Source organism: Borostomias antarcticus, assembly GCF_949987555.1.
Source record: "Borostomias antarcticus genome assembly, chromosome: 2".
In the NCBI taxonomy this organism is placed as follows: domain Eukaryota; kingdom Metazoa; phylum Chordata; class Actinopteri; order Stomiiformes; family Stomiidae; genus Borostomias; species Borostomias antarcticus.
The window spans coordinates 5039556-5054707 of NC_140235.1; the positions used below are offsets into that span (position 1 = coordinate 5039556).

Below are 15152 nucleotides of genomic sequence, written 5' to 3' on the forward strand. Positions count from 1 at the left end.
TCAGTCCTCTGGATGTCTTCTCGGACAGTGCCATCCTCTCCAAATACAGGCAATCAGAAAAGTTGGCCTACCTCCTCAGGATGACCTACCACCCATTATGTTGTGCTTAATTCATAGATATCGTATTCTGTCAGGTAGAAAATGTCTATCAGAATGTCCTATGACCCATTTTATTGTGCTTAAACCATGGGTAGCGCATCCTGTCAGGTAGGAAATGTGAAAATGTCTATCAACGCACAATGTAATGGGTCGTAGGACATTCTGTTAGGACATTTCCTACCTGACGGGATGTGCTACCCATGAATTGAACATAATATAATGGGTGGTAGGTCATCCTGAGGAGGCAGGCCAACTTTTCAGAAGACCAGCTGAGAACAAAATCACTCACCCATTTACTGTATCTATCATCATCGTCAGATATTATCAAAAATGTTCCTGGCCTTTCAATAAGTCCCAGACTAGGCTTATATGTCCCAATTAATCCTCTTTATTTTATATTTTGTAGGCTATAATGTATGAATTGGAACTCGGTCTCGCCTTGACTCTTAAATAGATTAGCAGATGAGCTTTAGTTGGCAAAACTTCTTTTTTGTTAATATTAGATTGGGGTAAAATGATTATGACAACACTTGTTATATTATAACGTAATTTATTTGACTTTACAAATGAGCAATCGACGCGTGCAGCATTGATTAATTCATTTCCAGGGAACGCTCCACAGAATAACGTATCTTAAGACGCCCACTAAGGGATAGTCTGGGAAATACTGGTAGGAAAGACAGCCCCTTCGCTAAGGTATACCTTAAGAAACTTCTTAGATCGCTAAGGTACATCGTAACTGGGAAACGCGGCCCAGGACCCTAACAGATAATATTCATATATCCTGACAGTCTCTAAAAGAATGTAATCTCTTTAAGATCCTGGATATTCTTTATGTAGGTGGTGAGGATACTGTAACGTGTGCACTGGTAACACCTGTCACTCATGAATGTTTGACTACAGATAGCAGTTTATTAACAATACTCAAATACATTTTTTCCAAATCCAAATTTTCAAAACATACGTTCTGAATGACCCAACTTTACAGTATGATGAATAAAGATATAAATAACATATATTTTTTAAATATACTGTATCTAAAAATAATAATAAAAAAGCAGAACAATAACCAAAAATAAGATCAATTTCAACACCAATAACAGATCAAGGCTGCCGCTGTTGAATTCTTGATAAAGTTCCATTCTAGTAAGATAAGGAATGTCTTAATAATGCATGGTTCCTAATAATAATAATAAATAAATACAAAATAATAATAATAATAATAATAAATTGTTCTTTATACAGTTAACAACTACTGTACAATATCATATCAGATCATGGATTTGCATCATTGTGTTGTTTAAAATGACTGTCCATATGGCCCTCATATCATAGTGTGCTTTGCTGATTCAACAGGCATGGACCAGACAATCTATACTATAATTAGAGAAAAGATCGGACCGTTCAGGTCGGTCCGACCGGGTAGCGTCCACCATGCACTTCACCGCCAACGCTAAGACTGGCAGAAAGGTCTCAATGTAACGAACCCAGCAATACTAAATATGTCCGCACGCATGCACACAGCCAAGACAAAACTTTGAACGAAGCCAGCTCCCCATGTGGGGGCGCTAGACATGGGGTTTGGACTGGGGTGTGCGGGTAGAGTCCCGGGTGCACCAAACCACCCCCCCATGCCGGCTCCGACCCGAGGGGGGCGCCACCGACCCGCCCAAACAAGGCCGCCCATTCACCTATATTCATTAGGACTTGGGCTCAGGAGCCCAAAATGCCTACCATTCATTGTTAATGGCGGGGATTGAAACAGCCACGTCTTGACGTGGGCAGGTCACAGAGACACAGTTTGGACTGGCAGAAAGCTCTCAGCGTAACGGAGGGGGGCTATAGACATGGGGTGGGGGGGGGGGGGACTTGGGCTCAGGAGCCAAAATGTCTGTTTTAGACAGACAGACGGACAGATCGGTCGATAGAACTTGCAGAACAACCACAACGGCTTCACGGGCACTGTGCACTAGTATGGCTAATTTCCAACTTCAGTCCCTGGACAGATGTTCTATGATCCGTCATCGACACAACATAACTTACTGACCTTTAGACTTTGGCACCACCTACACAAGCTATTTTCAAACTGACTAAAAAATGTATGTCAAAATACTGACCCGGTTGACAGTAATATGATTTCACACCCTTAACACTTATGGTCAGATCTGATACCAAACATTTGAACAACCCTTATATCTGGGATGGTCTGAGGTGTCTAGCTGGTCAGGGTACTGACCCAGAGTTCACCAGGAATCCAGACTGCTTGTTTTTTTCACAGCCAATCCTCTCTGACCCTGACGGCCGACAGTTGCCTTGTTGTTTACATTGTAGCTGTTGTTTACATTGCCAAATATATGAGCTGTGTAACGTATGGACGTGCTTCCTGAGATACTAAAGCTCTCTCTCACTTCAATGATCTGGTGCTGCACAGCCGAGCTACATGATGCCAACCTGGAACACTGCCTGTCTGGAAACACTCACTTAAGTAGAGAACCGTGGACCACTGCATGTCTCTTAATTAGAAAAGTGATCCAGTCAGTCAAAGGGCTACGATCGTACCCTTGGCCCAGCTGAATCCATTTTCTGAACCTCCTGTGTACTTACACTAGTCCCTCTGGTGGCTGTCTGACATGGCGTCAGTCAGTAGTGTTAACATAAGCAGAAGGCAATCCTCCAGGGAGGAGAGTGTGTCGACAGTCCTCCGGGAGCTCAGGACCGAACCGGTGTGACTTCTAGATGACCGAGTCGGGTTTCTCCACCAGCTTCAGGGCCTCGTGCATGCCGACGGCCGACAGCTTGCGGTTGATGTTGCGGTAACGGCATCGTAGTAGGTTGCTGTAGGTGGTCCTGAGGTCGCGGTTGAAGAAGGCGTAGATGAAGGGGTTGATGAGGGAGTTGGCGTAGCCCAGCCACAGCAGGGTCCTCTCCACCCACAGGGGCACGCAGCTGCACTCCACGCCGCAGACGAAGGGCCGGGCGGTGGAGAGCAGGAAGAAAGGCGTCCAGCAGACGCTGAACGCCCCCACCACGATGCCCAGCGTGGCGGCCGCCTTCTGCTCCCGCTTGAAGATGGACATGTTCTTCCTGTCGCTCCTCAGGAGACGCGACAATCGCATGCACTCCTCCACCCCTCTGTGGAGCTTCAGGGCGGCCGACACGCAGTTCAGGCTCCTCTCGTCCTCCTCCTCGTCCTCCTTCTCCCCCCCGCCGGCCTCCCCGCTCTGCCCCTCCTGGCCCCGCGGCTCCTCGCCCGCCCGGGGGAAGCCCGTGATGGTGTGCTTGGCGGCGCTGAGCTTGGCGGCACGGTAGATGCGGTAGTACATGAAGAGCATGACGGACAAGGGGACGTAGAAGGCCACGGCGGTGGAGTAGACGGTGTAGCCCAAGTCCTGGCTGATCAGGCACACCTTGTCGTCGTTGACGTTCTGCGCCCAGCCGAAGAGAGGGGGGAGGGTGATGGAGGCGGAGAGGAGCCAGACCGACAGCACCATCTTGGCCATGCAGCGCCCGCTCTGCCTCACTGGGTAGGTGAGGGGCTTGGTGATTCCTAGGTACCTGGAAATGTCGCACAAACACACCGGTCAATCAGCTGATTGAAAATATGACTAATGTAGGAGAATTTATAGGCTACTGTAGCATAGTATTTTCAAAATCTATTCGACCCTAACCCACCCCCCAAAAAGAGTTTGGATGGTGTTACTGCCCCAAACATTAGGCTGTATGCATTTATGTAAATACACTCTAGTTCTGAGGAGTAAAATAGGTTAAAACTGTGTAGTGGCGACTATACTTGGCTGTAACAGCACATATTCTGAAATGGTTCAGTTTTTACATCAGTGGTGGATAAGTAGGTAGCCTATACTGTGTGGCTGTAGGCTACACAGCCTCCGTATCCTACAGCCGACTGGGTGAAAGGAGCCGTGGAACTCACCTGTCTATGCTTATTACGCACAGGGACATGATGGACGCTGTGCAACACATAACGTCCATGGCGATGAAAACGTTACAGAAAAATTGTCCGAAAATCCACTGGCCCCCAATCAGGTCAGTAATGCTGACAAACGGCATCACCGCCAGTGCCACGGATAGGTCGGCGACCGCCAGTGAGACGATCAGGTAGTTGGACGGCTGCCTCAACTTCTTCACGAAACACACGGAGATCACCACCAGCAAGTTCCCGCAAATGGTAACCAAAGTGAGCATGGTAAGGACGGCCCCGATAAGCACTTTCTCCACCTGGCCATAGCTGAGAATCTGCTCCCCGCACCGAGTTGCATTCTCCATCAGTGAGGTCGGTGAGGTAGTAGCCTCGGCTGAATCAGCCGCGTCCTGCGCAATCCCGAGCAAGTGAGGGGCGCACATCCGAGATCATGTTTGTCGCTCCGGGCTCTCTCATCCTCTCCTCTGTCATGTAGGCTCTCGTGTTGCTACTGAGGGTGCCGTTGGTATACACAACAACCATGCTGCTTCGTTTGAGTTTTTATCCATGAACTTACTTTCCTGTTAGGTGACATAAACGCACAGATGTGCCGGGTGAATGATTCATTTGAATCAGCTCAGAGCGCAGTTCTTCACATCCAACAGAAATACGCTAATTGGTCTATTTTAGGAGCGTTAGTCATTAAGTAGCCTTGCTGTAGAGATAATCCAGAAAGGTGTGATTTTTCTCCTGGTTATTATCTCCCACCTCTAGGGTGGGCTACAGAATAACAGCCCATCGTGTAGTGCGCCCAATTATAGTAATTTGACGAGTGACGTCAGATACGTCATATTAAGTCAAATATTAGGTTTTAGAGGAAGAGAAAAGGCATGTTAATGTTATTGTTTTATTGAAGTATTGGGGAGTGGCTTCAGACAAATGAGCCACATCAATGAGCAATAACACAGAGTTAGCATATCAACATCCATCATCCCACAGTTCAGTTGATAGGGCTACTTTAGGTAGGCTTTTCCCCACCTGTATTTTGTTTTAAATGTCCTTTTTTTGCATTTCGTTTAATATGACCTTTTATATGTTTCTTGCACATTGTCTTGATGCTTTTAATGTCTCATGTAAAGCACTTTGAATTGCCTTGTTACTGAAATGTGCTATACAAATAAACTTGCCTTGCCTACATTCCAATGTTAGGGTTGAGTGAATTGATTTAACTGATTGCTTTCTTCTGTTCAGTGGACATTTGTAAATAAGTAGACAGACTGAATCCACATTGCGTTTCTCCATCATTGTTTCTTCGTTTATAAACAGGCAGGCACATACTAAAACACCCCATACCAGACAGGACATCTCAAATGAATCTGGGCTTTTTTGAAGTTGCTCAATTGCTCATTGCTCAACCACTTCACCCTGGGCCACAAAACGATGCTTTATGGGTTTCAGTTCAGGCTAAATAAGGCCTACAGTGACTGGTTGTGATAGGCTGGTTGAACTATGTCCTGAAAACTGCCTTAAATCACATAGAATGCACAAATTCCCCATGTTCTAAAACAGACTAGCCTACTTGAACAATAGCTTAGCCTCTATCAAATTCTTATCATTTTTGAGTCCGTGCTACTGCGCTAGCAGTATAATCTTTGTTGTTGAAGAGTACAACAGCACCACCGTGTGGTCTTGCTGGGTAAAGATTCAACCAAATCCAGCTTGATGAAGCCTACACTACTGAGTCTGTTTACATGTAGAGTTTGGCCATGCTGTATGCAATAACACCCTGTTCTGGTAAGCAGTTTATGATCTAGCTACTGACGTCTACTTTTTAGTCAAGTCACATAGGTCTAGCCTACGTTGAGATTTATGATTTCACTCATTCATGCATTCAATCACATCATCCATCAGTGGACATTGATAGAGGGCCAATCAGACTTGCCCTGCCTGTTATTTAACACAAGCAGAGGCCCTGCAGCAAAAGCATGAGCCTGGTTGTGTAAACTCCCTACCCACCTATATGGGATTGCAGTAAAAAGAAGAAGAAAAAAGTCTCAATCACTCTACTACTGTGCTGGGGGCCAGTAACACAACTTGTGAGGTTAATAAGCTCTGTGCAGTAAAGTTTTGATATTCGCAATCGTCTCACTTTTACTATGAACTGACTCACTTAAATATGGTAGTAAAATGGACAAACAGGCCAGCGGAGTTGGAGTTTATCAGCAAGGGCAGATGTACAGTAGGATATAATATGTGTATGAGCATTACAATTGTGGGAGTGCCGTTTGTCAGTTTACAAAATATGTGGATATTTTCAAATCACCAACTGTCACCACTCTAAAACTGACCATTCCATCAATAATTTTAATAGGACAATGGATAAATATGACTAAATATTTGAATGATGAATAAAGCTTGTCACTGCTCCTACAGTTTTTAAGCTAATGTTCATCTGGTTCCCAGGATCCATACAGTGTAAAATTCTAAATATCTTGAGATGTATATCTGTCTGAAACTGGCCATGCTTTCCTCATATAGAATGAATGGTGGTTTGGAGAGAAGGAAAAACATGCTCCCCAGTGGAATGTTCAGAACATTCTAGGGGCAGTTGGTAATTTCAAATGCATACACCTTTTCTGTTTCATTTAAATGTTGACTGCTTTTGACTCGCAGAGAAAACCAGTAGAGATTGCGCTTAGCTCACCACCTGGGTGTGATTTTTTTTAAAGGAACGTCTAGAGATCTTGTGTATAGATATAAAGAGATATTATTTGAAACCTGTAAGATCCAGAACCGTACTCTCTGCATATGGATGACTGGAAAGCAGCAGAAGATCTCTCGGACTACTTCACCTCCTCCTTTAGGGACAACCTGCAGAAACATCTCTTGTGAGTGCAAAGAATGCACACAAAGTGAAGACTGCTTCCCTTTAAATCTCTTTTGTGATGAAGGCATTTACACAGTAGAGGTGAATCAGTTTGTGTGACTGTGTGTGTGTGTGTGTGTGTGTGTGTGTGCGTGTGTGTGTGTGTGTGCGCGTGTGTGCGTGCAGAAGAGCTCCGTCCACTGAAGATGTTCTTGCTCCCACCACCCACCTCATCAAGAAGAGGAGAGAGGAATTGGAAATACACAAGGCCATGGTGGGCCGAAAAAAGGTGACACACACACACACATACAGTACATACACCCACACACACACACACACACACACACACACACACACACACACACACACACACACACACACACACACACACACACACACACACACACTTCCTCCTTGACCTCTGACCTTTGTATAACAGGAGTTTGACAACACCCTTATGGCCCAGCGTGTGCGGGAGAGAGACCTGAAGGAGAGAGAGACTCGAATGAAGGAGTACCTCAGAGACTATGACACTTTTCTCAAGGTATCACACTCTGGACAATTTCAAGGCTTTCAAGGTTTTGTCTTCAGCCACAAACTACAGTTGGATGGTTTCTCTACTGACTGAATTAGTGGGTATCTATAGTGTTGAAAGACATTGGTTTATATGTTATGTTAAAACCAATTTGTAATCGTAAAAAACAGTAATAGATGGGAACAGCCAAAGGCACAGATTACCCCCTGTTCTATCATTCTATTCATTCAAATACGAATGTATCTCCACACACTGATCAATATGTCCGTGTCTCCCATAGGAGAATCAGCTGAAGCAGGACCGGGCTCTCAAAAAGGCAGAGAGAGAGAGAGAGCTGGCCCATCAGTACACCGCAGACCTGTGCATCCTGAGAGAGGAGTTGAGGGCCCTCACCAAAGAAAAAAATAGGCTCTCTGCTATCGTACAGAAACATGAAATATACCCCCGCTATCTAGATGATGTGGTCAAAGCCAGTGAACAGGTAATTAGAGAGGGGATGAGATGGAAGGGTCTATCTCAGCCTAGAGGGGTGTCAGTCAGGTTTGTATTAGTAAGGTAGTTAATAGTTTAGTAGGCTACGCCTTGCTGGTATGCTGCTTTGGCATATTGGATGATTCATTCACATGGGTAAGAGAGAAGCTGGTATGGTAGGTGGAGTAAAGATGTCAACCTTGTCCAGTATTTCTCTGTTCCTCTGCTCCATCTACAGTTACAACCAAGAGTTGAACTGATGCAAACTTTATGAGAATTTTTTTCCCATGAGCATCAATTAACCCCACTTCAATCCACTTCCTCAACAGAGTGACCTGTGAATGATGAGTCTTTCCTCTTCAGCAGTTCCAGGAACCGAGGCAGGTGATCTCTCGCGTGGACACGCTGGTCCAGACCCGGGCGGAGCTGCTGACCAGCACCCAGCAGAACGAGATGCGTGCCGAGGTGAGCCGCGCCCAGTTCTGTCAGTACCTGGAGCAGAATAACGACAAGCTGCTCCACTACAACAACAGGCTGGCCAAACTACAGAGTGAGCTGGACCAGGCCTGCGCCAAAGCCTTGTTGTGGGTGAGACATGTGCACACACACACACACACACACACAAACACACACACACACACACACACACACACACACACACACACACACACACACACACCTCTTTCTCCCTCATCGTGGGTATTCCCTTCAGGAGAATCGATGGGCCCACATCCAGAACACTGCAGCCAAGAAGACACTGCTGCTGGGCACCATCAAAATGGCCACCCTCAACCTGTACCAGACCACCAGCAAGAGAGCCAAAAACAGGGACGGACCCGTGGCATTCGAGGACACACTCAAACAGCTTGAGAAGGTGTGCCCAAAACTAGTGGGTGTAAAACTGTCATAAAACTGTATATCTTTGTATATTACAGAATATCTAGTGAAGTACGGGAGGGGAGAAAACAACAGAATAATGACTGATATGTAAGGCTGCTGTCTTGGTGTGCCAGTCACAACTATATCCTCCTTGGTCACAACTACTGTACCTCTTAGAGGGTGAGAACCCCCAAAATGTAACGTTATAGATGTTTTCATATTGCAAAGAATGAATGTTCTAGGTGGAATTATGGTAAATGGACTGCACTTATACAACGCTTTTATTCAGAGCACTTTACAATGGCCTCACCCATTCACACACACATTCACAGACCAATGGCGGCAGCTGCCATGCAAGGAGCTCATTGGGAGCAATTTTGGGTTCAGTGTCTTGCCCAAAGACACTTCGACATGTGGACAGGAGGAGCCGGGATTTGAACCGCCGTCCCTACGATCATTGGATGACCCACACTACCTTCTGAGCCGTGGCCGCCCAATTAGAGGGTCAAATCTTACCAGTTCATTCAGATTGAAGGATTGGCTCAGCATTCTCCTTCTAATGGGATCTATCACATTTAGCTCTAATTGATCAATAAATAATTAATTGAACACTTTCTTGGAACTTTCAATTATGATTAGTAGCGGTTACGTATCAATTATGATTCGTATCGTAAGATTATCACAATTATCAATAAAGTTATGATTGTTGTCGTGTTTTCTTCTGTTGCAGATCCAGGCATTCCTTTGTGAACTTAACTCAGTCTGGGAGGAGGTGACCAAAGGGTCATGAACAAGGACCATCACTTCATCAATTCAATAAAAACAATTTAATTAAGTTATCAGAGGAATCCAGTGGTGATGACATGTTCTCAGTAACTGTTCCAGTTGTAACCAAAATATCAGGAAAGCATGCAAGGCACAATGTGGAGAACTGTCTTTCTAAGAACACTGCCTATCCAGATATCACAGGATGTTGTGTGGAGGAAGACTAGAGAGATCTTAAATAAGGCTGCAATTTGGCGATTGTTTTAGTTTTGCTAATTTATCATTTAATCTCAAGAACTATCTTTTACCTATAAAGAGGCATACAAAATGCACAGACTTGATCATCATTTTGACTTCATGTTGTCATGGAACGGGTTGGGTTTCTTCTTTAATTAGAAATGGTTCTCAGTGAGCACAGACCTCCGCCCCAAATTTAATGAGTTCTAAGGTGGTCCATGATACACCCCTTCACCAAGTTTCATAAAGATTTTGGTAATCATAGTCTAAAAAATGAATGGAAGTGAATGGCTGGCCAGTCCAGCTGTGTTTGGGCAGCCTGTGGACCCGACCCATGATTCGGATCTGCTCCAAAATTTAAGAGGTTGTATGTTGGCCCATGCTACACCCCTCGAGTTTCATGAAAATTGGTTTGGTAGTTTTTGTGTAATCCTGGCTTTAAAAAATTATGGAGGTGATTGGCTGGCCGTGTTTGGGCGGCCCGTGGACCCGAACCATGCTTCGGATCTGCTCCAAAAAACATTACTTCTCGCCCTGCGCTGTCGCTGGGGCGGAGGTAATGGAAGCATTAAAGAAAAAGTGAATATTTAACAGTAGGCTATTGTCATTGAGAGCACTAGGGAAAGGCTGGAACATTGGGACCCAGTTGAGAGCACCTGACAGATGACTAATAGGCCTCATCTCATCTCGGCAGACGACCTACACTCTACTACATGCAGATAATCTCAAAAACCACTAGGTGGCACCAATACCTCAACTCATTTTACCTCCCTCTTAGGCCGAGATTTCATTATGGTCAAACCTGTCTTTAGCAGACATCTCACTTTGGTCCCGTGGAATCAATACTCATTAGACTATTATTAAATATCAGAAAATATACACTGTAAACTGTGTGAATAATCACCCAGGAAATAAAATAATCAATTATATCATTGGCCGTTTGTCTATCTACCATTCTTTGATTGTAGCCTATTCTAAGCCTAGGATTGTAGGCTATTGCATATTGTAGCCTAATTGCCTTCTCACTATTGCTTTTTGCGCTATTGTATTTTGCTCCTTGTCTATTTGTTGTCTATTGTTGTTGTTATGCACCAACAATCCAAAACAGATTCATCGTGTGGGTGAGCAGGTAGGTGACGCACAGATTGTGCTTGCAGCATAACCTAAACAGCACGGACTGTTCGGTGGTTATCATCCTGCCCATAAATCCCACTGACAGCTCACATGATGACCGCATGCAGGGCGCAATGACGGTGACTGACGAAAAGGCACACAGAAGGTCACTTTGGCCGTTATAAAGCTATTTTTTTCATACCGCACTGCCTCATACAAGCCGACTAAACTGCATGGGCATTACTATATGTTTTGTTACTGGTATTATATCCCGTGTTTTGCAGCTGCCTGTTGAGGTAAAAGAGGGCGAACCAGTTCGGGAGCCATAGAAAGGTGTGACGTAGCAGACACACCGGCTGGTTGACACAGAAGCTGCGGCATAGTCTACATTAGGCTAGAGGACTGTAAAGTAGGAAAATGACCGACAATGACCTCAACCAAACCGTGTTTTAACGGCTAGGTCCGCATCGCTTCACCTTATACTTCGTATTTTATGTTGAAAATATTCCCGTATAGCCTAGCGGAATATTTTCACCAAGTGATTTTATAACCGAATACAGCTCGTGGAGCGTGGTTGTCAGCTACATTTTTTTTTTTAACCGCACGAGCGACCTCTCTGCCTCGCGGTACTGAAGCGCTTCAAGCTGCTCGCGCACGGCTGGAGCTATTCGCCTGCTAAACCTGCGTAGTAACAAGCAACAATGGATAAGGCCAAATCGATAATCGACAAAAAAGGAACAGGACCTCGTTATGCCAATGGACTGCAAAGGGGACCTCATACTCAGGCTAGCAACGGCGCGTGCAGTGCATACAGCTCTAGTGGAAATTGTAGTGGTAGCAGCAACGATAGTGACCATTTCCATCGTCTGCACCAAGACGATGATGCACAGCCGAACGGGTCCCCCGCAAAAAGATGCAGGTTACGAAGAAGAGTCTCGACGCTGAAGGGGAATAGACCACGTAAGTGTCAACGCATGCACCTCTAGTGAGGCTAAGTAGCCATAGTACCGAGTAGTATGTGACTCGCTGATTAGATAGCCATGCACGCGGCTGCAATGAGGCTCTTTAGTTGCAAACTGACTACCTTGCATAAATGCAATCATTATGTTTCAAGCAAGTGTGGCTTGTTGCGATAAGCGTAAGGTGGACAATTCTGATTAATAACCTACCTAAGTCGTAAAGAACCTCTGGTACCCACGTAGCTTTTGTGGTTTATGGCTTTTCATGTCAGTGGAAGCTGTACGCAAAGTACAATAGACATTTAAACCTTTTTTTCTTTCGAAACCATTCGATTGCAGTGGGCGCACTATGATTGGTGGTTTCGGTGTCATTAGAGGGCTTGGCGAGCTTCGGCCAATTAGTTGCCCCCTTCTGCCTCCACGAGATTGAGCGACCGCCCTCCTTATTTACAGAACGGTTCCTCCTGGACATCCTCGGAGACCATAAAGATAAAGCCTGCAGTTGAAAGTCAGGAGTGACTTTCTTGCTTTCCGGAACTGCATGTTTTCTCTTTTTGTGACAGTGGCAATTATCTGGTCAAACGTTGTGGATTACAGCACCAAGCAGTCTACTTCTTGATCCCAAATCTTCAGAGGTTTAATAAGAATTATTTGCTTGCACCTGAGCAGCGCATCATGAAGCTGATAGAGGTGAAGACGCCCGGTAAGTGCGCTGCTGGTGAACCTGAGTTAAAATGCAAAGCGCCTGGGGGTTTTAGGTAAACCCGGGACAGAATAAAAAAATATGCTGTTTAGGGTCATACACAATATGTTAACATTGTCTGAAACGTATGCACCACGTTAAAAAAACATAGCCTTTTGTGAGATGGACCGTTCTGGGTTTTGAGAAGGCCTCGGCGCGTGCAGGCTCGTTCTGCGGCTCATTGGATAAGCCAGCCTGTCGGCATTCCTCTGCTCGGTCCATCTCCATCAATTGTGTTAGTGCAGTGGGGGGGGGGGGGGGCATGTACAACTTACATGTGACTGAAACAGTCCATAAAGTGACATCAAGAAAGTGTTAGTGTTATGATTTTCACCTATCTTTACCTGAATTACCTCTATTGGCATGATAAGTAAGACATACTGTATTCCCTACGTGGCCACATGTTCCCAGATGTGTGGTGTATTACATAGGCCAGACAAACAGACAAACATAATACACTCTGTCCCAACCTTCAACTCGCTTTGCTTATCCTTGGAGCAAAGCCAGCAGACTGATAAACTCTGTTAACCTCCTTTTCCTCCTACATGTGTGATCCAGTAGTTTCCACATCTGTTGGGATATTTGAGGGTGGAGAGGTCAGGACTTGGAAGCCACATCTGCGTAGATGTGCATCAGTATTGGTCAATCACACCCTGCTGCTGCTCTCTCAACACCAGTGCTTCCCTGCCCACAGGCGGCTTCTTCTATGGTTTCTCTCTGTCGTGTTCGGCGTGCGGTATCAGTCACTAACAACTCTTCTGATATGTCCAAGAAATAAGTAGCCAAACAGGGAGCTGTAGATCATTTGCTTATTGTTCGGGAGGTAGAGCGGCCGGCTGGGGATTGCAAGGTCGCCGGTTCGATCCCAGCTCCCGGCATTGTGCCGAAGTATCCAAGACACTGAACCCCAAGATCGCTCACGGTGATGCAGTAGTAGTTACTGTCGCCTCACAGCAAGAAAGTCTCCGGGCCTTTCTGTGCGGAGTTTGCATGTTCTCCCCGCGTTCGCAAGGCTTTCCTCCCAAAGAACCCAATACGAAAAACATGCAAAAGAACAGATGCTCTTCAGTCCGGTCCCTGACCCAGACCTGCACTGAGAACTTGGACTTGGTCCCCGGGCGCCATGAACGATGGCTGCCCACTGCTCCTGGCTGCCCCTGGAGGAGGACGGCTCGGATGGGAGAAATGCAGGGAACAATTTCCACCAGCGACCACCGAAGACGTGTGTGTGTGTGTGTGTGTGTGTGTGTGTGTGTGTGTGTGTGTGTGTGTGTGTGTGTGTGTGTGTGTGTGTGTGTGTGTGTGTGTGTGTGTGTGTGTGTGTTTGCGCGTGTGTCACGTGTGGTCAAATAAAGACCCCTCAAGGTTCAGATAACTCGGGTGCATCGAAACCGGCTGTTGCTGAGAATGAGCAGATCTGTTAAAGTAGCATACGAAGCCGATTGCTTATGTAGTTAAGGAGTGAAGCAGCTGAAATGGTTATAATTCTGTAATTGTGTGGAAATTGACCCGTGTTCACTCTGAATGGTAGATACCAGGTCTTTGTACTGTCAGGTCAATGTTCTGCCACCAAGTTCACAGATTATTAACAGGTTTTGTTGACACTCGCTGGGAGTTTCAGGGGAGTTGAGGCCAAGCAGGGTGTGTGCTGCTCATGATCATGTAAATCACGGCGAGAGTGACAACCCAACTTCGTGCCCCGCCTCCTGCGTCCCCCCGCCCCCTGTTCCATCTGCTCTGAAACTCATCCCGGGATGCATTTTTTGTCCATTGACATCTGAGTGGTCTCATCCGAAAATGTCACTCGTACACTTCTGTCATGCTCTGTCATACTGGCACAGTGTATGCCCTCTACTGTGTGTGGTGTTCAAATATCTTGTTCTGATTTTGTTCACCTTATCAATCTCAGCGACACATGTTCTGCCTTACCTACTCTCTGTTATGTCTTCCTTTCTTATCCCTCCATCCTTCTCTCTGCTCACCCCTCCCTCTCCCCTCCCCACTAACCCCGCCCCCAAGGATTCCCCCTTGCAGCCCACCTAATGGACCCACTAGTGGCAGCAAAGTGTCACTTCAGGGATTTGCGGGCAGACCTTTCACCTACATGTGACTGCCTGTCTGTCACACTGGTCACACTGCTGCCTGTCTGTCACACTGGTCACACTGCTGCCTGTCTGTCACACTGCTGCCTGTCTGTCACACTGTTGCCTGTCTGTCCCACTGGTCACACTGCTGTCTGTCTGTCCGTCCCACTGGTCACACTGCTGCCTGTCTGTCCCACTGGTCACACTGCTGCCTGTCTGTCCCACTGGTCTCACTGCTGCCTGTCTGTCTCACTGCTGCCTGTCTGTCACACTGGTCTCACTGCTACATGTCTGTCCCACTGCTGCCTGTCTGTCCCACTGGTCTCACTGCCCCTCAGCCTGGACAGTAATGGACAGTAATGGACAGTTCTGGAGGGCCGACTCTGCCACTTGACACATTCATGCAGATTGGAAAAAAAAGAAACCGAACATGCAGACATTAGTAAAAGATTGACAGGAACTACGCAGCGGTCCATGAGACAC

The 15152-nt window shown here is 46.1% G+C and overlaps 3 protein-coding genes across 3 annotated transcripts in view; 2 read left to right on the forward strand and 1 right to left on the reverse strand.

Annotated features, from left to right (window-relative positions):
* Positions 1 to 2831: 2831 nt before the first annotated feature.
* LOC311323600 (5-hydroxytryptamine receptor 7-like) lies at positions 2832 to 4383 on the reverse strand (the record flags this gene model as incomplete). Its single annotated transcript, XM_084455867.1, has 2 exons — positions 2832 to 3654; positions 4031 to 4383. 2 exons carry the CDS (start codon positions 4381 to 4383, stop codon positions 2832 to 2834), a joined length of 1176 nt encoding a protein of 391 aa, XP_084311993.1.
* Positions 4384 to 6826: 2443 nt separating this feature from the next.
* LOC311329528 (coiled-coil domain-containing protein 42-like) lies at positions 6827 to 9559 on the forward strand (the record flags this gene model as incomplete). The annotated part of the gene is made up of 6 exons (XM_084461404.1): positions 6827 to 6906; positions 7071 to 7173; positions 7700 to 7900; positions 8254 to 8478; positions 8603 to 8764; positions 9500 to 9559. 6 exons carry the CDS (start codon positions 6827 to 6829, stop codon positions 9557 to 9559), a joined length of 831 nt encoding a protein of 276 aa, XP_084317530.1.
* Positions 9560 to 11403: 1844 nt separating this feature from the next.
* Positions 11404 to 15152, forward strand: part of pank1a (pantothenate kinase 1a) — a 15891-nt gene continuing 12142 nt past the window's right edge. Inside the window, exon 1 of the mRNA XM_084450074.1 lies at positions 11404 to 11844. Within this exon, the coding sequence (XP_084306200.1) occupies positions 11586 to 11844 (259 nt within the window). The 5' untranslated portion in view covers positions 11404 to 11585. The remainder of the gene's footprint in view (positions 11845 to 15152) is intronic.